This window comes from Cetorhinus maximus, chromosome 2 (assembly GCF_964194155.1).
Source record: "Cetorhinus maximus chromosome 2, sCetMax3.hap1.1, whole genome shotgun sequence".
Taxonomy (NCBI): Eukaryota; Metazoa; Chordata; class Chondrichthyes; order Lamniformes; family Cetorhinidae; genus Cetorhinus; species Cetorhinus maximus.
In genome coordinates, this window is record NC_135880.1 from 95,918,588 (window position 1) to 95,944,155 (window position 25,568).

The 25,568-nt window shown below is 44.0% G+C and overlaps 1 protein-coding gene across 1 annotated transcript in view; it reads right to left on the minus strand.

Moving 5' to 3' along the window:
* trpm6 (transient receptor potential cation channel, subfamily M, member 6) overlaps positions 1-25,568 on the minus strand; it is a 186,879-nt gene that overhangs the window by 96,682 nt on the left and 64,629 nt on the right. Inside the window, exons 13-17 of the mRNA XM_078559318.1 lie at positions 25,096-25,149; positions 14,829-14,968; positions 12,959-13,052; positions 9,256-9,536; positions 3,166-3,394 (exon numbers count right to left, since the gene is read on the minus strand). Coding sequence (XP_078415444.1) covers positions 3,166-3,394; positions 9,256-9,536; positions 12,959-13,052; positions 14,829-14,968; positions 25,096-25,149 — 798 coding nt within the window. The remainder of the gene's footprint in view (positions 1-3,165; positions 3,395-9,255; positions 9,537-12,958; positions 13,053-14,828; positions 14,969-25,095; positions 25,150-25,568) is intronic.

Consider the following 25,568-nt stretch of genomic DNA (forward strand, 5'->3'; position numbering starts at 1 on the left):
TGGTGGAAACTTAGTTTATGCACATAAGTAGGATTTCCACTGCACCTCTGATGAAATTACTGAAGCCAATCTGAGGAAATTCCCGACCACATTCCACTGCAACTACTTAACAAAAGATTTTCCAGAAAACCTCCCTACTGCTAGCTCCAGATAGCCCCAAATTTGAAAGTGGTGGAAGCAAAAAATTGTGGTATAAGTAAAGTTTAAATGGATGCAGACAATTAAAGACAGCTGTCAGAGTAAAGAGGTTAAAAATTGGTGCAAATGTTTCCCCTGGCTGGGGAATCTAGAATAGAGTCACAGACTCAGAATAAGGGATCAATCATTTAGGACTAGGATGAGGAGAAATGTCTTCACTCAAAGGGATATGAATCCTTGCAATTCTCTACTCCAGTGTGTTTAAGATGCTTAATCGTTGAGTATATTTAAGCCAGGTTTTTGGGTACTAAGGGAATTAAGGGACATGGGGATAGTGCAGGAAGGTAGTGTTCAGACAGAAGATCAGCCCTGAACTCTCTGAATGCCGAAGTAGGCTCGAAGGGCCAAGTGGCCTACTCCAGCTCTTATTGCTTATGTTCTTATGTTCAAATTTAGGAAAGCTCAAAGGGAAGTTTAACATATTTGCAGCATCTTCCAAAGTTTAATAGGAGGAGTGCTAGAAGTGATAGGCTAAATTTTTAAAATTCATTTACAGGATGTGGGTGTCACTGGCTAGGCCAGTATTTATTGCCCATCACTAATTGCCCTTGTGAAGGTGGTGGTCACCTGCTTTCTTGAACCGTGAAAAAGAAGTGAAAAGAAACCCAATGTGCATAAACAAGTCTTGAGGCTAGTGACACAGTAGCCCAGAACTCAGACCGCTGTTTGATGACTACCATAAATACAGATTTAGTGCTGTATGAAATGGTTGTGAGGAAAGTGACACTGTTTTGGCATTCAATCGCACTATCTCCATCAGTCAGTACTGCTGCATGACTGGAGGAGGTGGAGGCCAGCTACTGACTGCTAGTATCACTGGTTTTGACAACCTTAGGTTGCAAGGTGTCCTTGCAGCAGAAGGTACAGCTCTGCATCTGGTGCTCTGCTGGCTTGGATTTTGTGAAGACAGCTCCTGTTGTCACTGCCAGTTCTGTTTGGTGACATATTGTCAAGTGTGGCTAGCCAGGTTATACTGGCTGTTGATCACAGTGGCATGCTTTCTTTTATGTAGTGTCACTGAAAGCAATATATGCTTCCAAACACCATCCAGCATTATTTAGGTAGTAACATACCTTTGGGTTTGCTATCACGCCTCCCTTGTTAACTGAAGCCTCGGTATCCACTACTCCTCTACCAGAGCATATCTGTGGATACAAATGTGAATGTACCAGCAAGTGGGAACAGAGCACCAGTGCTGCTTAGCACTGCTGAGTTGGTCGTCCCCTCTGTCCTGCATAGAGCTAAGATATAGGAGTTTTTTACAAAGGTAGCATTGGTGCTCGTGGTTTAAAAAAACAATTACCACAAAAGCTTCTGAAAATCAATGTGGCAGGAGGAAAAAAAAATTAAAAAGAGAAAAATGTTGCCGAAGTTGCCTTTAAGTGAAGGATTAAATCCAGCTGATCCCATAGCAAGGGAAAAATACTGCAGATGCCGGAAACCTGAAATAAAAGCAAAAAATTCTGGAAATACTCAGCAGGCCTGGCAGCATTTGTAGAGAGGGAGAAAGAGTTAACGTTTCAGGCCAAGGACCTTTCGCCAATTCTGACAAGATGTGTCCTGATAAGACGGTTAATTTGAAAAGTACCACCAATGTCTGCCATTGTGGTTGCTGGCCAGTCCATCAGATGTGAAGAAATGCAGCCACCCTTTTAAAAAGAGCTGCTGATCTGGGAGTAAATGTTACAGGAGCAAAACTCATCTGGCAATTTTTGTGTTTTTGATATATTTTAATTGACATTTTTGTTGGTTGAAGAGAAATCTCTTTTGATCTTGCTTTATTCCAGCTCAGACCTCAAAGCAACGAAGACTATTAACTGTCATTCTGTTTCGGGTTCATTATTTTAACTGAGTTGCAGCCTCGCTGGTAGAAGAACTAGCCAGTGGAGCACTCTGTCAATACATAATTTGATATTTAAAGTTTGCAACATGGATACAAACAGTGTTACTTCCAAGATCTATGACAACTTCAAGCTACTCTGTTATTTTGAGGTACATTTGCTAAGTTAAGTGAATCAGTTCATTTGCCCATTTTATTTCATTTTCTTCTCTTTGGATTTTATCTCCAATTAATCTGATTTGTAGTCTGAGCTATACAAAATGGCAAAGGGTTGTATGTCTATCCTTTAGAGAGTACCTGAAAGTAGGAGGTGTCTCGCACTATTTCCAGTCAGCTCACTGGCTGCCTAAGGAATTTATTATACACCCCAGGCTTTTTTGTTAACCTTTCTCCCACTTCAGCTGCTGATTCTCCCAAGGGCACTATTATATGATTCACCACAGGCAATGTTTAAAAGAACAAATAGGCACCTAAGCAATAAAGCAACACAGTAAAGGAAATAATAAGGCAGAACTCTGTTTGCTGCAGTTTTCAGCATAGGGATTGGGAGTCTGGAACCTTTGTTAGTTGGAGCCAGTGTTGAGAAACTGAGGTTCACAAAGGACTAAAAACTTATCACAAAATAGTCATGAAAAATTGATCCGCTTACATATTTATAAACCAAATGAACCATATAGAACACATCAAAAGGTACTTAAGAAAATAAGAATCTAAATACTGTATAGGAGGCTGTTGATGATATTTTTCACAATTCATTAAATACATGGATGAAGCAAAAGGTTAGAAAATAACTAATGTTTTTTTCCAGAATAAGGTTAGATACATTATCCTGGAAACAACACTCTGACAGCTTAATACTTACAACAGGAAAAATACTGCAACATATTATAAAGAGAGTAACTTAAACACACTTAAAAGATAACAATGCCAAACCAACATAGGAGATCTGCCTAATCTAAAGGAGGCTATTTGAGGCTGTATTAGAATCAGCAGATTCTAACATCAAGGTGAACGTTGGCAATCTAGGTGACAAGGGGCCCTACAAGATTGTGTCCTGAAACAGGTTGGGAATGAAAGAACAATCTGAGGTGAATAACTTTCCCTTGTTCTCACTGGTCTCCCTTTACCTTAAACCACGAGTTCTTCCTCATGTTCAGACGTCCCATCCAGATGTCAGTTAGGAGCATCTGAGTGCATGTGTGGGAAACAAAGGACCGAAGACCAGATGACACTGCCAGTTTCAAACATGTGGAGTTGCTCCAATTCTTCAGCTCATATGTCAGCAGTTTCATGGCCATTCTCTCATTCTGTTTGAATGCATGGTCTAAAAGATCCACAGCAAGTTGTCCAAATTCCCTAGGATGCAAAGACAATCGTGCATGAGAGAAGGATATGAATAATTTTGTTGCAACTATAAAACCTTTACCTGTATAAAAAGCAGCACAAAGCCTTTTTAGAGCTATTAAAAATAGCTGCGAATATAATTTGTGCTGGTGAGTTATCTCAAGCAGCAAAATAAGAGCCTGCCAGTAGACTGTTCTTGACACTGTTGTTTAACATCTATGGCCTCACAATATGTATCTTCGTAGCTACTTACCAAAAGATGTTCAACAAATACATGGTGGCAGAGTGGAAGGGTGCAAGGTGGTGAGGGTGAGGAAAGGCAGGATTCCTACACATAATTTGATTCAAAAAAATCTTAAGGGTTATTATTTCTGCCTTTGAAATCAGAGTTTCCCATACATAAAGTTCAGGTCAAAGAACCAAGATAGGAACATAGGAACAGGAGTATGCCATTTAGCCTCTCAAGCTTGTTGCACCAGTCAATGAAATCATGGCTGATCTGCAACCTAACTATATATACCTGAATACTCTTGTTTAACAAAAATCTATCTGAGGGAGTGATGCACTATTAGAAGTGCAACCTTTGGGTTCAACTGAGCTCCCGTCTATCCTCTTGGACGCACAGATGTCTCACAGCACAATTGAAAGAAAAGTAGAGTTCAACCAACCTGAGTCAAACAACTTATCTAGTTATTTACCTCAGTGCTGTTTGTCAGACCTTGCTGTGCACAATTGGGCTGCAGTGTTTCCTACATTCCAACAGTGACTTCAAAAAGTATTTCCTTTGCTCTAAAGAATGTGGAGATGTCCTGGGGTCATGAAAGGCATGAGAAAAAGTAATCTCTTTGTTTATTTCAAAAACACTGTAAACTAATCCTGATGCTGAAGCCTGAGCAGCAGCATTGCAAAGTTAATGGAGCATTAATATAAATATTTTCTTTAGTTCCCTTGGTGAATGTTGTTTAGGAAAATATCAAGCTGTAGCTATTGCTACACAGGTGAGGAACGTCAGGAATGAAAAAGAATAATTAGATGGGAACTCAGTGACTATTCTGTTGTCTCCCCACGGTAACTTTGCTGGAAATCTGCTGCAATGGCCATGAACTAGAAACACTACTGGCTCCCAAGCATGTGGTGGAGTTACCAATTGGCCAAGTGGGGTTGGATCCTCTGAGGGCTTCTACAAGGCCACTGATATAAGGTAAACACAAGTTGGGAGTTCGCATGCCCCAATTTGCTTTTGGGACCCCACAAAGCATCGCTGAAGATAGTCCTGGAACTCAATGGAATTAGGCCCCTCCTTGAGATTCAGACTGGGTTTGAGGCCTGTACTGCTAAAGAAAAAGCAGTAATTTTATTATTTCAATATTCCAACCAGCAACTTGGCACAGAGACAGCCTCCTCCTCTTTCCAGGGGAAGATCCAGCATCCCCCCACCGAGGCCAGCTTTTCCAGCTTCTTCAGTGCTGCAGCGATGGCCTAATGTGACAAAGGCCTACTCCTTGTAACCCCTTCCACCCTCCACAACTCCATGAACTTTGCTCTGCATGAACTTTAGCTGAATTGAGAGAAAGGCTATGAGGAGCGAGGAGCTAAATTTCCACAAATGGATTTTCAAGTCTAAAATTGTTGAAACACAACAACAGTTTGGGGGGAATATTCAATTGCCTTTGTTTTCAGACACAGGCTTGCAATTCAGGATTAGTCTGCGTCTGGTTCTGTTGATGCAGGCAGCACGCAAACTCATGCTGCCTCTTCAATTCAATGATTTCAGCAGATAGCCCAATGCCAAATCCACTGTTTTCTGAACGCTCAATAGGGGGACCCAGCAATTTGCATGGTTAACATATCTTACAGCCAGACTGTACTTCTTAAACACACCCTGGCCCTTTGTCATGTTAAAGCCCAAGAGGGACTGCAACCATAGCCCCCATAACTTTAGCAGGATTTCTGTTGGCAGGACAGAAAACTCCTCTGGCCTCCCTGTCAGGATGCAGCAACAATCCCTTCAGTTTGGGTGAATGGGCAACAACATGGAAAATGGAATACAATGTGGTGAAGTGTTGTAATATCCACTTTGGTAGGAAGATTTTGAAAAAAGCTGAAACAGAAAGCAAAATATTTTTTAAATAGTGAGAGAGTGGGAAATGCTTGCATTCAGAGGAACTTGGGTGTCCTTATACATGAATTACATGGAAGTTAATATTCAGGCTCAGCAAGCAATTGGGAAGGCAAACGGTGTGTTACCTTTTGTTACAAAGGGATTGGAGTATAAAGTAAAGAAGTCTTACTATAATTATACAGGGCATTGGTAATGTCACACCTGGAGAACTGAGTGCAGTTTTGGTCTCCTTATCTAAGGATTTGTCTTGTACTTGCAATACAGGGAGCACAACAAAGGTTCAGTTGACCAATTCATGCAATGAGGTGATTGTCCTTTGAGGAGTGACTGAGTAGACAAGGCCTATAGGCATGAAGTTTAGAAGAATGAGAGGTGACCTAGTTGTAAAATATAAAATTCTTGGGAGCTTGACAGGGTAGATGCTGAGAAAAAGTTTCCACTGGCTGGGGAACCTAGAACATGGGGTCACAAACTTAGAATAAGGCCTTGACTATTCAGGAATGAGGTAAGGAGCCATTTCTTCGCTCAAAGGGGTTGTAAACGTTTGGAATTCTCTAACCCAGAGAATTGTGGATGCTCAACATTGAGTATATTTAAGACAGATGTCAATAGATTTTTGGGTTCTAAGACAATTAAGAGATATGGGGAAAGTGCAGGAAGGTGAAGTTCAGGTAGAAGATCAGCCATGATTTTGTTGAATTGCGGGGAAGGCTCAAGGGAAGGGCCAAGTGATGTGCTCCAGCTTCTATTACTTATGCCCTTATCTTCTTAATTTGACAGCTGCTTAATATTGAACGTTCAATGGGGTAAAAGAATTATTTCAAATGGGAGTATGTAGCTCTGCACCTAGGGCATGGAGTGCCACAGGAATCAGTGTTTATGACCCCCATTAATGACTTGGATGAAGGGATCGACTGTACTATAATCAAATTTATATTAATCTATATTTATATACCAAAGATAGTTGGGAAAGCAAGTTGTGAGGAGGGTGCAAAGGGTGGAATTTATTTCTCCCTCCCGGAGGTGGGCTGGGAGTCTGGGAAACAGGCATTTCAGGAAGCTGTGGGGTCATCTTCCCAACTCCACCCATTAAGTACAGGGGGAAGGCTGGAGGATGGCCTTCCTGCCCAGAAACCAGCTGAAACCCTTAAGGGCCACTTAAGGGCCTCAAGCTGCTACTGCTGGTATTTAACCAGCGGCAGGCAGGGGCAATGCCATGAGCAACGTGCCAAGTAAGCGCTGGAGGGTATGTCAATGGCTCTTTTACTAGGGAACCCTATGCCCAATGGAGAGATCTGCTGGAGGAATGAGCTGCCCTTGTGTGAAACCCCAGTTGCCCTTAAAACCCCCTCCCCACCTCACCAAGGCCTCCACGACTGACCCTGATAAACCCACCTCACTTACCTATACTCCAGGCTCCAGCAACAATCCTATAGCCCGGGCCTCCTGCAATCCCAGTTGTGGCCACCACTCCCAGAGGTGCTGCCAGCACTGGAGAACTCCCAGCTTTTGATTGGTCAGCAGTTCTTGGAGGTGGGAAAACTGTCCTGAACATGACAAGGACACTATCGCCAACCAAGTGAGTGCCTGATTTTCTCTGATAGCTTAAAACTTTGTCCAGTAGCTAATATGAAGGCTTGATTTTGCCATGTTCACTAGTTTTCGATCAAAATGCAAAAGTAAATACATGCTATTGTATTTGAGAAATAGTCTCTTTTGAGCTGGTAAAACAAGTGTATCATTTAATCATGTTGCCTTTTTCATAAAGAAAAGCCAATGTGCATTAACAACTGTACACTACATTCAGACTTCATTTGTTTTATCTAGTAAGTTATTTGCACAGCTGGAATACATTTAAAGTGACACATTAAAATGGTTCAGTGGAATTAATTCTACAATAAATCGGATCGGGAGCAAATAGTGGCCCAGTGCCGCAAGTATTACATTCCGCCCAAAAAGTCTGCAAAGGGATGCAGGAGTTAAGTGTGTAGACAAAAATTTAGACCATAGAGTATTGAGGGGGAAAATGTGAGGTTGTTCACTTTGGTGGGAAGAAAAGAAAAACAGAATATTATTTAAATAGAGAGAGACTAAGGAATGGTGTAGTACAGAGGGATTTGGATGGCCTTGTACATGAATCACAAAATGTTAGCATGCAGGTACAGCAAGTAATTAGGAAGGCAATGCAATGTTGTTCTTTATTGGAAGGGGAATGGAATATAAAAGTGGGGAATAAAAACAGGGAAACTAAACGCAGACTGGGTGAACGCTTTGTAGAACACCTCAGCTCAGTCCGCAAGCATGACCCAAATCTTCCTGTCGTTTGCCATTTCATTTCACCACCCTGCTCTCATGCCCACATGTCTGTCCTTGGCCTGCTGCAATGTTCCAGTGAAGCTCAATGCAAACTGGAGGAACAGCACCTCATCTTCCGATTAGGCCTTCTGGACTTAACATTGAGTTCAACAACTTCAGATCATGAACTCTCTCCTCCATCTTGACCCCACTTTTATCTATTTTTTTCCCCAACACCCCCCTCCCCCCCACAGGGGAAAAGTTGAGTTCAAAGAGGTGCTCAGGACAATGGAATCTAAGGGCAAAATTGTCCAGTCCATTGGCATTTTGCTTTCACAGAGCACCGACCCTTGTTCTGCTATTAACACATTCTGCTATCTTACCTTTATGTCATTATCAGCACATTCTTTAGACTTTAACACTACCATTAACACTCCCTTTGTCTTGTGTCCATGATATCTTTGTCAAATCGCTCCGAAGCTCCCACCTATCCCTGACCTTCTATTTTGCTCCACCTGCTCCACCCCCACTTAAACAGTATAAAATCCATCACATTTCTATCTCTCTTTAGCTCTGAAGATGTCATACAGACTTGAGATGTTAACTCTGTTTCTCTCTCCAGAGATCCTGCTGAGTTTTTCCAGCATTTTCTGTTTTTATTTCAGGTTTCCAGCACTCATAGTGTTTTACTTTTATGAAAATAGGGAAGTCTTGCTACAGCTGTACAAAGCATTGATGAGACTGCACATAGAGTACTGTGAACAACTTTGGTCTCCTTATCTATACTTGCATATACTTTGATATACTTGCATTGGAAGCAGTTCAGAGAAAGTTCACTATGTTGATTCCTGGGATGAAGTGATTGTCTTGTGAGGAAATGTTGAACAGGTTGGGCTGATAATCATTGGAATTTAGAAGCATGAGAGGTGACCTTATTGAAACATAAGATTCTGAGGGGCCTTGACAGGCTAGATGCTGACAGGATGTTTCCTCTCCTGGGGGAATTTAGAACTGGGGGCATAGTTTTAAAATAAGAGGACTCCCATTTAAGACAGAGATGAGGAAGAATTTCTTCTCTGAGAGGGTCATTAGTCTTTGAAGTTCTCTTCCATAGACAGCAGTGGCTGAGTTAGACAGATTTTTAGTTAGTCGGTTAGTTAGACAGATTACAAGGGAGTCAAGGGTTATGGGGGCGCGAGGGCAGGCAGGAAAGTGGAGCTAAGGCCACAATCAGGTCTGCCATGATCTTATTGAATGGTGGAGCAGGCTCAATGGGCCGAATGACCAACTCCTGTTCCTATTTCTTATGGTCTTTCGATCTTATGATAGACATTTCTCATTGAACACACAGGGTAACACAACTTGCTTCTAGATTGCTTTCAACTTCATTGTTAGCCATTTCAACATATTAATATCTTGAAGAGAAAAATAGAAAGTGAGTAGTGAGTAATCCTACTTGGAGTACTGTTTTAACTCTTCCGAGGTGTCATCCATCATGTTGCTCTGCTTAGCCTCATGAGCCATTGCCCTGTATAGTTTGCAGGCCACCACTGCTTTAGCCATGGCTTCTTCTCCATGCTGCCAGAAGAACATGGCCATTCTCTGCCGTTTCATCAACACAGCCCACACCAACAGGTCATTGTAGGGATAGATAAAACCTGCAGAATCATGCTCTTCTGTACAATTTAAATCTTCTTTCTGCTTCCTTTTTGACTTACAGAGTGAAACCGATTTCTCCTGTGAAAAATATTACCATTTTAAGTGAATAGAAATTAGCAAATTCATTGCATACCAAGGGCTGGATTTTACCAGACACCTGTCGTCTATGTCCAGCAAGTGGAGCAAAGTCAGGAGGGAAGGGATGGACACACCCCTTTTTTACAGTACTAGCTGCCGTATTCAGGTACATTTTTAAAGGTTCAAGTCTTTTAATGAAAGACTGTGGTTCATGAATGCATGAGTGAGTGAGTGGGTAAGTGGGTGAAGAGAGTTGTCAGGTAGTCAGAGGTAGTCAGGTAAGGTCAGGGGACAGTCAGGCGGTTGGAGGGCCATCAGGTCAGGTCAGTGGGGGGGTAGATTGGAGGGTTGGGTTGTGGAGTTTAAACAGTCTAACATTTCCAAGGTAAGTATGCAGGATAAGTCCTGCGTATCTGACCCAAGTCTCCACCCTAGGTTCAGGATCAGAGACATTCGCAGAGGTTCCTAGACAGCAGGGAAATCAGTCCATTGAAAGTTTAAACTTCATGCATGTCCTTGTGTCAGGACTTCCGCAAGGTCGTGATGTGCATCCCCAAATGCATGTCCTATCTCTGGCGATTCAGAGACAGGAAGATTTGGACCAATGGGTAGCATATATCATATATCCAGCATTAACTGCAATTTATTTACATTTTATTTAGCATGTACTGTACATAGTCACAGAGCCAAGCTGTAGCCTCGTCAGTGGCTAGATGGAATTCTTTAATCCTGTCTAAACTTCAGTGAGAGAGCTAAAGACCATAATAATACTCAGGTGAAGTTTTTAAATTATTAAAACTTTCTTCTAGAGTTTATATGTCAGATTAATTTAGATTATCAAAAAGGCTGGATCTCATGTGGCTATCTTCATGATTTTTTTATTCTTTCACAGGCTATGGGCATCGCTGGCTGGGCCAGCATTTATTGCCCACCCCTAGTTGCCCTTGAGAAGGTGGCGGTGACCTACCTTCTTGAGCCGCTGCAGTCCATGTGGTGTAGGTACACACACGGTGCTGTTAGGGAGGGAGTTCAAGGATTTTGACCCAGCGACAGTGAAGGAACGGTGATATAGTTCCAAGTTGGGATGATGTGTGGCTTGGATGGAAACTTCTAGGTGGTGGTTTTCTTGTCCTTCTGCTGCTCTCTGCTGCCATTGTCCTTCTAGGTAGAGGCCGTGTGTTTGGAAGGTGCTGTCAAAGGAGCTTTGGTTAGTTGCTGCAGTGCAACTTGTAGATGGTACACGCTGCTGCTACTGTGTGTGGAGGGAGTGGAGGGAGTGAATTTTTAAGGTGGTGTATGGAGTGCCAATCCAATGGGCTGATTTGCCCTGGATGATGTCGAGCTCTTGAGTGTTATTGTAACTGCACTCATCCAGGTAAGTGGGGAGTATTTCATCACACTCCTGGTTTGTGCCTTGTAGATGGTGGACAGGCTTTGGGAGTGAGAAGGTGAGGTTACTTGCTGCAGAATTTCCAGCCTCTGACCTGCTCTTGAAGCCATTGCATTTATATGGCTGTTCAGGCAGAGGCCATTGTGAAAGATAGTGAACCAAAAGATTTAGTAGGACAGTGTTTTTGATTGGTTCCTGGGAAATTTGAGCCAATCAAAATGTGGGACAGATTTCCATGTGTTACAGACACATTGAGAATGAAAGTCCTTGGGCCTGCTCTGGCAGTTGGTTACCTCCATTTCTAATCTACTGGACAACTTGGGTTTAAGGAGGTCCCTCATGTCTATGATTGCAGCATTGGCCAGCTGCTCATAAGCTGCTCAATTGGCCTTTCTAAAATTTGTCAGCTTTCCAGTATGGAAGCCTATGACCAGGACCCAGGCTTGGATACATCGCCCCCCCCACCCCTCACCCCACCGTGCAGGGGTTCCACTTCCACCACTCAAATCAAACAAGTTGATCCAGGCATCTAAGTCAGTGGACCTTAGAGAGGCCATGCTATGGAAATATGGGGATGAGAATTTGTCTCCCTCAGCCCTTCCTACTCTGATGCCAGGGGCCTTTAGGCTTGGGGCAGTCAGAGCTTCAGCCTTAACCTGCCCCCAAATGAAACTTCCATGGGTACCTAATAATTAGATCCCAACCAATTTCCTTGCGACCAGGGTGCACCCCCAATTGATTTATGTCAGAATTCTTCCATTGGTCTGTGGAAGTTCAAGACCATTTAAAATTGGGTGTGTACTATCCGCAAGTTTAACATAAAGTAGATTGATAAATGGAACTCTGTGGTGCCAGTATTAGAAATGCTCATTTCTGGTGTGGAGCCTCATCCCTCAAGAGTAGCTACCAGTGAATTATGGGGAAAGTATATTATAAGGCAAAGTTTCCCACTAGAAGTACACATTCATTAAATTGTGCTTTGTGTGTCCCACCCTCTGAATGTCCAAGGAAATTAGACACATCCAACATTCCACACCAGATCAGTAATAGGAAACTTAGAGACTAGATTTCTAAAATACTCAGATGCATGCCCTACCTAAACCGCCAAAGTATGTGATTGAAAAAAAGAGGATTTTTTTTCACAAATGTCCATTTCCATAAGGGGAAGAGCCCACAAATTGTACATGAGCATAGACAAGCATAAAATATATAGAAGTTCCAAATAAAAATGCTTCAAATTCTGATCTTCACAATCCCTTAACTTTTGCCTGGTTTGAATTTTGGAACTTCCTTCAATGCTTTTCAGTTACATTTTCCCAGTGTTTCCCAAGCACTCAGATATACAATTATCCAATTAAAGTTCCACACAGAACTTCCAAGTCTAAATTACATGAATCCAAGGCACAAATTTACGTGCGTTCAAGAAATCAAAATGTAGAAAAAGTCGGTGCATTTGTGACATTCTATTTCTTTGTGTCTCTAACTTGTTTATTTTATTTAATAAAAATATTAGAAACACCTAGTAGCAGAATTCAATAATATATGTGCTTTGTGATGTATTAAGAAACATGGGTTGAAATTGCACTTAGCAAAAAAATATGAGGTAAAGTGGTATTTGTACCAAACTTACTGCAATGGTTCAAATTGGTAATGATCAAATCCACAAGTTATGTTTTAAATTTTACAAAGCGCAATGCACCCAACTAAAACACAATTTTGATTTCATTTAAAAATCCTTTTCCAATTATTAATGAAGCCATTACAAGCAGGAATTTTATTTTGGCATATTGACAGATCTAACATTGTTCTTATTTATCCATGCTATGCTTCATATAAATTTGGCAATTGTAAGGCAACAAACTGACCATATGTCCTGAATAATCCGAATTTGACAAACCAAACTGTTTATTAAAAGATTGGGGAAAATTTCCGTTTATTCATATCTTTATCACCATCATGCTTCATGTCATATTGCAAAGTAAATTTAAAGTTAATGTTAATAATTAATAAACTTAGAAGAAGAATGCTGTACCTTGCGTTTGTATGGCTGAGCTGTTCTAATGAACTGGGAATGTAGTCTCTGCTCATCACTTCCCACCCTGGGAGCTGGTTCTCTGTTCTGGTGTAAGGAATGGTTGCTCCAGCTTTGAGTGAAACTGGTGACCCCATGACGTCTAACTCGCTGTTGAAGAGACATTTCTTTCTTAGCCACATGTATAAGTAATATATCTACAAGTATACTGGTAATATTCTTGAAAATCAATTTGTTTTATCTATTATATTTTTAGTTACAATTATAAAAGGAAAATATTAAAGCCCTATCTCCACGTGTAATTTGCTAACACTGATCTGTGTACAGTATTGTGTACATATGGACTGTGTGTGAGTGTGTGTATGCATGTGTATATCTCTCTGTATTTCACAATAGTTTCTAACTAACATAGAAGAAACGTATTAAAGAATAGTGGGGTAATATCCTGACATGGCACAAGATGATATGTGCAGTTAATCACTAGATGGGAACTTTACAAGTTCTAATATAAGGGGTAGAATTTTACCTCCCCCCTGCTGGCGGTTTTGTAGGTGGGGGGGTGACCATACAATTTTTCGGATGGTTTTCCCACCCAGTTCCCGCCTGGCTGATCTCTCCGCAATTTTATGCTTGGCTGGGCGAGGCCTCAGCCCGCTGCCTGCCTTTGCATCAATTGAGGTCCTTAAGTGGCCGATTATTGACCACTTAAGAGGCATTTCCCACCCAGCCTCAGACTGGCAGGAGAGGTTCAGCGGTGGAGGAAGCCTGAAAATGAACCATATTCAGGCCTCAGGCGTGAAGTGTGAGGGTTGCCTTCCCCATCAGCAGCCTCCTTTTAACATCAGACATCAGACCCTCCCACAAAAGTTCTGACTCCTGCGCAGCTTTCCTCCCCCCGCCGCCCCCCTCAGCGTCTCTACCAACAGTAAATCAAATGAAATAAATTAATTAACAGAGAAACAGCCCCTTAAAGGGCACTGTAACAAAAGACAAAATGTTAAAGGAAACTTATCTGATAAAATAAAAACGTAATTTTGGGGACTAATGATGCACTCCAGCAGTGTCCTCCAGTAGCGCAAGGTCCCAAGCATTACATTGGACACCACTTGCTCCCACTCAAGGGACACCTGGGCGTGAACGTGATTGCAGAAAAGGGGAAAACAATCAGGCCAGATGACTACCTCAGCTGCCCGCTGCCTGGACCTGTTGATGGCCACCTTGGCTAGGCCCAGGAGCAGGCTAACAAGAAGGCCCTCCTCCCTGCCTGCCCCCTTCCATACCGGGTGGCCAAAGATCAGGAGCGTGGGGATGAAGGACAACCAAAAGCTGAAGAACAGCCCCTTCCAACTACAGAAAAGGGGCTGCAACCTCTGACAATCTATGTATACATGGAACGCACAGAAAATACAAGTGGCTTGGGAGTCCGTGAACTATCTTAACCTATGATTGTATGGGACTGCTGCGTGCAACACCCTCCATTCCAGATCCTCGATGGAAAAGGGGAGGACTCCCAAGTAGTTAGCCCTCGACTGAGGACCCCCACCACATTTGGATCACAGGACAGAATGCCACGGCGTGTCTGGACAGTTGACGAGGGCAAGGAATTGAAGGGTGTGCAGCGGCAGCCCATACAGGAAAGCCCCCTGTGCAGAGGTCAGTTCACATGTCAATAAATCATGACTTCAGAAATAATCTTAATAAGGTTAGCTTTTTCTGCTTTCTTCTATTGCAGAGCTGAGAGATCCAGTTATCGAAAGAAAGTGTTTAAGATAATGTTAACTTAACAGCAATTCATGATCCAATGTGACACCACCAATATAGCAACAGAACCACCCCCATGAGACATGAGAGTAGTATCCTGCTTCTTACCTTGTGCTGCCTATAGAGACTGTTATACAGGAGTCTGAAGGATTTCCGAGTATAGATACTTCTGTATGTACCTCCTACCAGGTATTCCATCACCAATCCAATGTCAATCAAAGTAACCTTGTAACCAGGAGGAAGGTTACTCTAGAAACAGAAGCTTGTATCAGAATTCTCAGTAAAATATGTATCGTTTCATTTCTGCTGTAAAATTCTCTTTAATTCTGCCATCACTATTGACGTGATTCATTTCAGTTTAATTTCTACAGTTAATTACTGAAGCGGAAATGGCATATCAGGGCACAAAATGCAGAACCATACCTGCAGATTCCGGTAGAATTTCAGTGAGATCTGCTGAAACAGCCACAAACTCTATCACAGCCACATACATCAAGCCCAGGCAGCAGAGCAAAGTCTCCTGTACAGTCTTGTGGGGATAAAGCTTTCACCCACTCCTAAGAAGCCCATTCCGTTGAACCAAACCAGGGCTATGGGTGGAAATTTGTTAAATTGGGAGTTCCCATGGTCCCTGCCAATAGCCGAGACCTGACACTGAATCAGTGCAGCAGGTCATGGGGATTTGTTGATTCTATTGACTTATGTTTCTCCAATTCTTCTTCTCTGCTAATATTAGTTATCCTAAGTTCCTCATTCTTATTAGCCCCTTCATTACCCTTTATTTCTGGTATGTAATTTGTGTCTTCTATTGTGAAGACACAAAATATCTGCCATTTCATCGTTCCCCATGATAATTTCTCCCATCTCTGCCTCAAAGAGACCAGTATTTACCTTGTTTACTGTTAGTTTTTATATTTATTTTAAAAGCTGTTTTTTTATATTCTGGCTAATTTACTCCCACATTCTATCTTTTCCCTTTTCATCAACTTTTTGGTCATCTTTTTGTGTTCTCTACAACATTCCCAATCCTCAGGCTTACTAGCATTCTTTGTAACATTGTAAGCCTCTTCTTTTAATCTTATACTAACTTTAACTTCCCTAATAAGTCGAGAACGGATCTTTCTTACTGAATTTTTGCTTTTTAACGGAATGTATATTTGTTGAACATTTTGAATATTTTTCTTAAATGTTTTCCACTGCACATTTATCGCTATACCTTTTAGTCTATTTACCCAAACAATCTTTGCCAGTTCTCCACTTATTCCTATATAATTGGCTCTGTTTAATATTAAGATTCTTGTTTGGGACTGGTCACTTTCAAACTTAATATGGAATCCCATTGTATTATGATCACACTTTTTTCAAGTGGACCCTTAGCAATGTGACTACAAATTCAATTTGCCTCATTGCACAATACTAGATCTAAAATAGCTTTATCCCTCATTGGTTCCGCAACGTATTGTTCCAGGAAACTGTCAATGAAGCATTCTACAAACTCATCTTCCAGGCCACAGGCGTGATTTTCAAACACCCACAAGGCCGAGGTCAGATGTGAGAGCACTTTGAAAACAGTGCTCCTGGATGGCATGTCAGTCTCTCGACGCCTCCAGAACACGCTGCTATTTTCAAAGCGAGAGCAGGGGGCGGAGAGCTGGGAACCCATTCACCTCCAATTATTGGTATGCTAAGCTCCTTGTCGAGCTTGTTAATGGGCTGGGAAAAGCCAGGAGGCAATTTTCAAATCACTGATCAGGAAAAGTGAAAAGTCTGTTGTTTGTTAGTGTACAGCTGTCAGGAACAATGCAGGGAGCCATTAACTGATGTTTCTGCTGAAATAAAATTGTTGAAAAAAAGGCTTATTCAGACAGAGTGGGTCTAATACTTTTTCATTGGTTGTTTGGCCACCTCTCAGCATCGTGAGGCTGCCGGCCTTCTGATCCCCTAACTTCCCTATTCTGCAAGGCAATGGCAAGCCCAGTCATGGTTTCCATCTGCCTTTGAGCATTGCGCTCCTGAGTCAGTCACCCAGTACCACTAATTGGGTGCTGAGTTTGCCTCCTCTGGTCCACTTAGGGGATTTCATTTTAAAATAGCATGCATCAGCAAAGCAGATGCCGCACAGGGTTGGAATGTGGAAATAATTTCCATAGATTGAAAATCAAGCCTCATCTTTGCCAATTGATTGGTTCATTATATATGATTAACATTCCCCACAAAATGATTCTCTAATCTGTTTGGCTTTTAGGAGTGATAGAAAAATTTGAAAAGGAGGAGGGGTTGCCTGATAATAGAGGATGGGATCAAGACAGTAGAGAGGAAGGAATTTGAGCTCAGAAACTCAAGAGGTAGAATCATTTAGGGTGGAGCAAAGAAACCAGGAACAGGACACATTGTTGTGTTAATTTTATAGGCCCTCTGATAGTAATTGTGGAGTACGGCAGAGTATAACTCTGGAAATTAGAGGTGCATGTAACAAGGGTAATCATGGGGTATTTTAATCTACATATAGACTGTGAGAATCAAATTTGCTGTAATAGTGTGGAGGACAAATTCATCAAATGCATTCAAAATAGTTTTTGTAGGGACAGAATTTTCCCCCCATTGGGGGAGGGGGTTGTGTGGGGACGGGTGGGAGCGGGTGCGAACCCGATCAGTGCCCCCAATCGGGTCTGCACCGCTCTTCGCCTGCCTGCCAACCTTAAGGTTGGACGGGCAGCTCATTTAACTATTTTAATTAGTTTTTAACAGACCTTAACAGGCCCTTGACAGTTCGGCGGGCGTGCAGCTGACCCGGCTGCATGCCCGCTGAACTGAAAATCTAAATGACACACGGTGATGTCAGGACACCCGCCCGACATCACCACACGTCGTTTTACACATTGGCGAGTGAGCCCCACCCCCGCTCACTGACTGGAAAATTCTTCCCTAGTTATAGTAACCAACTAGGGAGCAGCCTATTTTGGATCTAGTATTGTGCAATGAGGCAGGGTTATGACTAACCTTTCAGTAAAGGAGCCTCCAGGGAAGGGTGATCATAAAAAGCTAGTATTTTATCTTGGGTGCGAGAGTGATTTAGTTAAGTTTGAAATTTGGGTCTTAAACCTAAACAAAGCAAATTAAGCTATTATGAAGGGAAGTTGGCTAAAGTAGATGGAGAAACTGGATTCAAAGGTGTGACAATAGATAGGTAGTGGAAAACATTCAAAGAATTAGTGGATCATTTGCAAATCTTACACATTTCCATAGGGAATAAAAACTCCACTGGAAAAGTAGTACAGGTAGTGTCTCAAAACTGGCAACCTCGGGACCGAGACCATGCTGCATTTCAGATCTTGCCAGTTTTTGTGTTGGGAAGGTCAGGCCAGTTCGAGTCGGCCACACCAGGCTGAGTCAGGTAGGTGGGGTCCACTCAGAGTGCAAGAAAAGACCGGTGCATGAATCCAATAACCAGTCCAGCATGCCACCGCGCTGACACAGCACCTAGTCAAACAAACCGGTAAATAATTTTACTCATTTAATAATTAAAATTCATGCATGGCAGCTTATAAAAATGTCTGGTTTGCAGACAACTCCGGTTTTTGGCCAGAATTTTACATCTGGTGTGTGGGGGCGAGCCCGACATGCCGGAATGTAAAATGATGCAAGATGACGTCGGGCGTGCGTCCCGACATCACTGAGCACCATCGCGATATTCCGGTAGGCAGGTGTGCTATGAGGACGGAGGCCCCCCCGCCATTAATTAATGGGCCAGATAAGGCCCTTGAGGCACCAATTGAATTTGATTTTGCAATTTTCAGGGTGTCACATGGGTGCAAAGGGCAGGCGGATAGGCCACATTTTCAAAACCCTCATCCACGGGCGAGGTAAGAGGGGTTGCTGGGCTCACTAATGCGAGTTGTTAGTATTTTAGATTATACCTGACTGCTACTTGCTTGTGTGAACTTCATTTCACATCAGAGCTGCTTTGACAGAAATAACAGGCTTCAGTTCAGGACTCAGGAGGAGTCATAACACTTGGGGCCTTTCAGGTTTCAGGCAGCCTTCCCTTACCCTGGGAATGGGGATTGTGGTCTCCGCTGAAGGCACCTCCTCTGAGGAGGAAGAGAGGGCCAGAAGGGGGAGGAGGCCAGGAGTCCATATTCAGCCTCCAGGGGAGCAACCTGTGGGAAGACAGGCGCAGGCACAAGAGCCACAAGGCCAACAGGATGTCCAAGGTAGAAGGGGCCGCAGAAGACGCCACTATCCTGCTGCCAGGGTTTACAGGCAGCGAAGCAGCTACCTCAATGTGTCCGAGGTGCAGTGCCAAAGGAGGCTCCGTCTCTCAAGGGAGACCGTGACCTCCATCTGTCAGATGATCAGCCCTGAGATCAGCTCCGATTGTGTGGGTGGACACCCCATGCCAGTGGCTCTGAAGATCACAGTGGCCCTCAACTTCTATGCCTCCGGCTCTTCCAGGGGTCGGTGATCTTTGTGGAGTCTCCCAATCAGCTGTCCACAGTTGTGTCAAGCAGGTTACAGATGCTCTGTTCAGGCATGCATTGACTTTTATTCACTACCGCATGGACAAGGCCAGCCAGGTGGGGCAAGCCAGAGGCTTTGCAGAGATTGCTGGCTTCCCCCGTGTCCAGAGTGCTATAGACTGTATACATGTGGTTATCAAGGCACCAGTAGGTGAGCCCGATGCCTTCGTCAACAGGAAGGGCTTCCACTCCATGAACGTGCAGATAATGTGTGATCACAGGATGCAGATTCTGCAAGTCTGTGCAAGGTACCCAGGCAGCTCCCACGACGCCTACATCCTCAGCCACTCCCAGGTGCCGGGGCTCTTCAATGCTCCAGCCCGGCTGGATGGATGGCTGCTGGGCGGTAAGGGCTATCAACTCAAAAGGTGGCTCAAAATGCCTCTCCACCATCCAAAAGCAGAGGCCGAGCAGTGGTACAATAGGACCTATGCTTCCACAAGGGCTGTGGTAGAGAGAGCCATCAGTCTTCTTAAGATACGCTTCCAATGCCTGGACCGTTCAGGGGGCGCACTGCAATACCCCCCAGATCGCGTGTCACTGATAGTGGTTGCAGGCTGCGCTCTCCACAATCTGGCACTGGAAAGGGGGGACACAGTGAAGGAAGAAGATGTTGACGCAGCTGCTCTGGCAGCAAATGATGAGTCCAGTAGTGAGTCTGAAGGTGAGCACGCTCAGGAGAACACTGAGGGGGTAGACGGCGACTCGGGCAACCTCCAGGGAGGCAGGGACACCCAGGTGGCTTTGATCCAACTCTCCCTCAGCTAGCCAACCAAAGATGAACCACCACCACATGCCAGGACTACAGGCTCCATACTAGATACCTGACAGGAACATTTACTTGGTGAACAACATACACTATGTGCCATTTCAAAATGGCTTAATGACAAACAAGTCACTCATAACATCATGGGTTACCCTGCACCTGCAGAACTAATGAAGCACCCAGAGGCTTGTTGAACATAAAACACATTTAATGGTGTGGTGCCTGGCATACATAAATCAAATTATATGTAAAGGTGTTCTCCTTCACACCTACTTATGAAAAACTTAAAAGTGGGGCAAAAAAAGAACACCAGTGATAAGGCCGTGTTGTGCCTAAGGTGCTTTACGTTTACGCTAGCGGGTGCTATGTCTAGGTGCTCTCCCTTCGCTGGCACCAGCATTGGAGACAGCCTGCTCGCTCTGCTGTCCTGTTGGCCTTGATGACCTTGGTGGGCGTCCTCTGGCCCGACGAGCCTGTGCTGGCCCTGCCTGGGAAGGAGCGGTCAATGGCATGGCTGGCATCTCCCCAGTCTCTGCAGCCTCATCGGATGCCATGGTCACTGGCAGAGGGGCGGAGGAGCTGCTGCCCTCACCCAGAGTGCCCTGAGAGGAGCCCACAGAGACGACAAGCAGCTCATGTGCCAATGTCAGGTCGCTTTGGACCTCCCTGCTCACCACTGATGGATGGGCACTGAGCTGGGTTACTGGGTGCCCAATCCATCTCCCACACTGACACTGACCAGCTGAGGTCAATGCCAGTGTGAGGGCTAGCAGGTCCGAGCGCATCCCCAGGAAGCCCCGATTGAGTCCCTGGAGGAGTCTCTCCATGAGAGTCACCACTCTCTCAATGGAGGAGGCAGTGCGCTCGGCCATGAGGGACATTACATTGTTCATGCTCCGCAAGGACTCCTCCACAACGGAGACCACGGCACACATTCCCTCATGTATCTCCGCCAGATCCTCCAGTACATCCTGCTGGACATTCAGCATCTGCTGCTTCAGGGACTCCAGAGGCTCATCATCAGCCACCGGCTGAGCATGTTCCTGGTCTCCGGCATTCCTCCAACTGTCGGCGCCCTGGGCACCTTCTGCCTCTGCCTGCACCTCAAGTGAGTGTGAATTGGCCTCACCATTGTACACCGTGATAATAGCCGATGATCTAAATCCCACCGAGGTGCTGGTATCTGCTCTGATGCCTGCCTGGCTGAGAGGGTGTGACACTGGTGTGTTTATATTCTCTGTGTCCTCTGGGGCGAGCGGCAGTCCTTCAGGCTCCTGACCCCAACAGTCTTCTGGTGAGCCTGAAAGGAAGAACAAGGATATGTCATTAGTTGAAGTCATTACTACTGTTACTGTGCATGCCTGACACCCGGAACATGGTGCCCTCGTCTTTCCATTATCAACAGTGGAATTTTTGCTATTACAGACATTCTGACGTTCAAACACTGCACTCTTACCTCCCTGTGGCACCCCAACCTCACCACGGCCAGTTGACCTAGGTGCATGGCGCCTCTCCAGCTCCAGTGCCTCCTGCTCGTATCTACTCAAGATTAGAAAGTGGGGTTGTCCTCTGCCAGTCCGCAACCTCTCTGCATTATTGTGGGCTGTCTTCTCCTGAAAGGAGAGAAGAGCATTGATTAGTTCACCCTGTACCTGCATTACCATTGCAGCCTGGCCACCCCCACCTGAGGAACACCTTGCAGGGCTTAGCCAATTCGTGACCGTGGAGCCGCAAGACACTCATTCCAAGCAGCCAGGGCTCACCCCCTTGCCCAGATGCTGCCTCATTGACATTTGCCACTCACACTCTAAGACCTCTGAGATCCACGGTGGGGGGGAGGGGGGGGAGGTGGAGAGCGAGGGGTGGACCGCTCCTACCTGCTGTGCTAAGTGACTTATGCCAACGCGGTACTCACCCTTCCCAATCGCAGGAGGTCATTGAAGCGCTTGCGGCACTGCACCCATGTGTGCCTCACCACATCATGGGAGCTCACCCTGGATGCCACCTCCTCCCAGGCATTTTTGGTGAGGTGGGGGGGGCCTCCTCCTCCCGTCCTTTGGGTCAAGTATATCCCAGCGTGCTGCCACCTCCTCCAGGAGGGCAGCGAGACAGTTATCAGTAAACCTCGGGGCTGACTACCCCACCAACCTGCCTGCCCTGTTCTGCAATGATGTTCTGCATCGTTACGGTACTGTAAAGTCAATGGCAGCCTTCACATGGCTGCCTGACTGCGCTGTTTTTGAATCGGCCACCAGGTCGCCATTGGACCCGGTGGACATTGAGCCCCTGCCCCTGCCCATCCCTTCACGCTGATGCCAGAGACATGCATTATGCTGGGCGGCCATTAATTGGCCTGCCCGCATAAAATGCCGGTGTGGACCCGGCCGCAGGCAGCAGTCGAGTTCCTAACCGCCCCTGCCCGCTCCCGCCAAGCCTACCCGATGCAGGAAAGATTCAGGCCTTTGGATAGCCGGGTTTGAGACGCTGTACCTGCACATTGTAGCCAAAAAATGTTAAATATACTTTTAGATTAAAGGAGGAAGCTTATAATGTCGCCTGAAAGAGCAGTAAACCTGGGGATTAGGGGCATTTTAAAATTTAGCAAAGATCACCAAAAATTGATAGAGAGAGAGAATAGGATATGAGAGTAAACTAGCTAGAGACATAAATCTATGGGTTGAGGATTGGTTAATGGACAGAAAACAGAGTAGAAAAAGGCAGGGGATTTTTGGGCTCACAGGAGTTAATGGGCAGAATTTTACAACAGCGGGATTTTACATTCCCGCTGAAGTCAATGGGGTTTATAATGGCTCGCCACATTTTAAGGCCCCGTCCCTGCTGAAACGGGGCCATAAAATTCTGCCCAATTGGTGGGGTACAGCATGGATCAGTGATTGGGCCTCAGCTGTTTACAATCTATATCAATGACTTAGATAATGGGACCGAGTGTAATGTATCCAAGCCTGCTGACAATACAAAGTTAGGTGGGAAATTAAGCTGTGAAGAGGCTGCACAGAGACTGCAAAATAATTTAGACAGGTTAAGTGAGTAGGCAAAAAGGAAATGGATTGTAACGTGGAGAAATGTGATGTTATCCACTTCAGTAGGAAAAATAAAGAAGCAAAGTATTTTATGATGCTGAGAGACTGGAAAATGTTGGTATTCAGAAGGGTCAGAGTGTCCTGAATCAAAGAATCACAGAAAATTAACATGCGGGTGCAGCAAACAATTAGGAAGGCAAATGGTATGTTAGCCTTTATTGCAAGACGGAGAGGTGTCAGCTGTGGTTCAGTTCATAGCACCCTCGCCTTTGAATCAGAGGGTTGTGGGTTCATGTCCCACTCCCAGAAACCAAGAACTGTGATTGTACTCGAAAGAGTTGCAATCTGTGACTGTTGATAACTCGAAAGAATTTTTTTTTTATTGCAAGACGGTTGGGGTACAAGCATAAAGTGCCTTACTGTAACTGGATAGGGTCGTTTTGAGACCATATCTGGAGCACTGTGTACAGTTTTGGTCTCCTTTAGGAAGGATATTAGATCTTTAAGTCCCTTGGACAGAGTGCAATGAAGGTTCAATAAGCTGATTCCTGGGACAAGGGGATTGTTCTGAGGAAAGATTGTGCAGAAAAGGCCTATATTCCCAAGAAGAATAAAAGGCAATCTCATTGAAACTCATAATGTTCTTAAAGGGCATGGCAGGGTAGATGCTGAGAAATCGTTTCCCCTGGATGTAGAGTCCAGAACAAGGGGTTCCAATCTTAGAATAAGAGATTGGTCATTTAACACTGAGAGGAACTGACATTTCTTCACTCAAAAGGGCTGTGTATCTTTGGAATTCTCTAACCCAGGGAGCTGATAGTCAGTCATTCAATATTTTCAAGTCAGAGACCTATAAATTTTTGGATACTAAGGGAATAAAAGTATATGGTGATAGTGCAGGAATGTCTAGCTGAACTGGAGATCAGCCATGATCTTACTAAATGGCAGAGCAGGTTTGAAGGAGCTGAATGGCCTATGCCTGCTTCTATTTCACATGTCTTTATGTTCTTAAGCAGGAATAACACTGTTGGTGCCAGCCAGATAAGCTAACTAACGCTGTCTTTCAAATCTTTATCCCCCTCGTAGTGCTTTAGGATCTTCCCTTTGATATGGAATGCAGCTCAAAGATCTGTCTTCACTTTGTAAAACTTTCATTAAAGTAACTTGACACAACTTTGTGGTGAGCCCAAGCCTTCTATCCATAATTTACAATTAATCCAAAAAAGTGCATATGTTTACCATCTTTTCATGGAAAATAGACATGTCTCAGTTTTTCAGAGCAAAGGCAGAGGTTTGCAGATGAATATAAATTAGTTCCATTTTGCACACATCCAAATGATCACATGTGCAGAGGAATTAGGAAAATCAAGATAAAAGAAACTAGAAGTAACAGCCCTCAAAAAGTCATATAGCATAATGTGGGAAGCCTGAAATCAGCTGCATACACAACTCACTGACCAAGTTACCTAACTTAGATACTTAAAATGATTAAAGGATTTGATATGGTAGGAGAAGAGAAACTATTTCCTCTGGTGGGAAGTCCAGAAGAAGAATCTTAAATTAGAGCTGGGTCATTTAGGGACGATGTCTGAAAACACTTCTTCAAGCAAAGGACAATGAAAATCTGAAACTCATTCCCCAAAAAGTTGTTGAGGCTAGCTGAATTGAAAATTCCAAAACTACGATTGATGAGTTTTTTTGTTGGAGAAGGGTTTTAAGGGTTACAAATCCAAGGCAGGTAGATGGAGTTAAGGTACAGATCAGCCATAATCTAATTGAATAGCGGAACAGGCCCAAGGAGCTGAGTAGCCCACACTTGTTGCTATGCTCCTATGCAGCTAGTTGTCTCACAATAAAGGAGGAAGGAAGGCAATTCCTGGAGGAAAATGCTGACCACTAAGGATAGGAATTGCTGAGAGGGTTTATATGATCACACACCTTAAGGACATATAAGCATGCCATTCAAACTCGAATTGTAGATCTCTACAGAATTGAAAATCAGTTTGGCAGCAGTTTACATACACTACTTGTACTGCACAGTCACTTTACCTGCTTCATGTCTCGAACCAGGTGGTGCAACAGGAGGTTAGTTGGACCTTGTTTCTGTAGAGTAAATCATGCATAAGTCAATACATTTTCAATTAATGTGCAGATAAAAAATAATATTAAAGATTAACTATCACCTCAGTGCAGTCTCAGGATGAAAGTTTCTCCAGCATCTACAAGGCTTAACTTAGGAGTATGATGGAATACGTACATTCACTCAGATGGGCACAGCCCCCAACAACAGCTAGACACTAATCAGAACTGACCAGTTCACCTGATCGGAACTGCCACTGGTCTCAATGTCCAGCTCCTCTATGTCACAATATGGTGTACATACATACTGTCTACAAGATACACTGTAGCAACTCAGCAAACTTTTTAAGATCACTCCTCCCAGCTCTGCGATCTTTATCGCCAAGGGCAAGAGCAGTAAGATAATGGGAACATCATTACCTCCAAGTCATACAACATCCCAA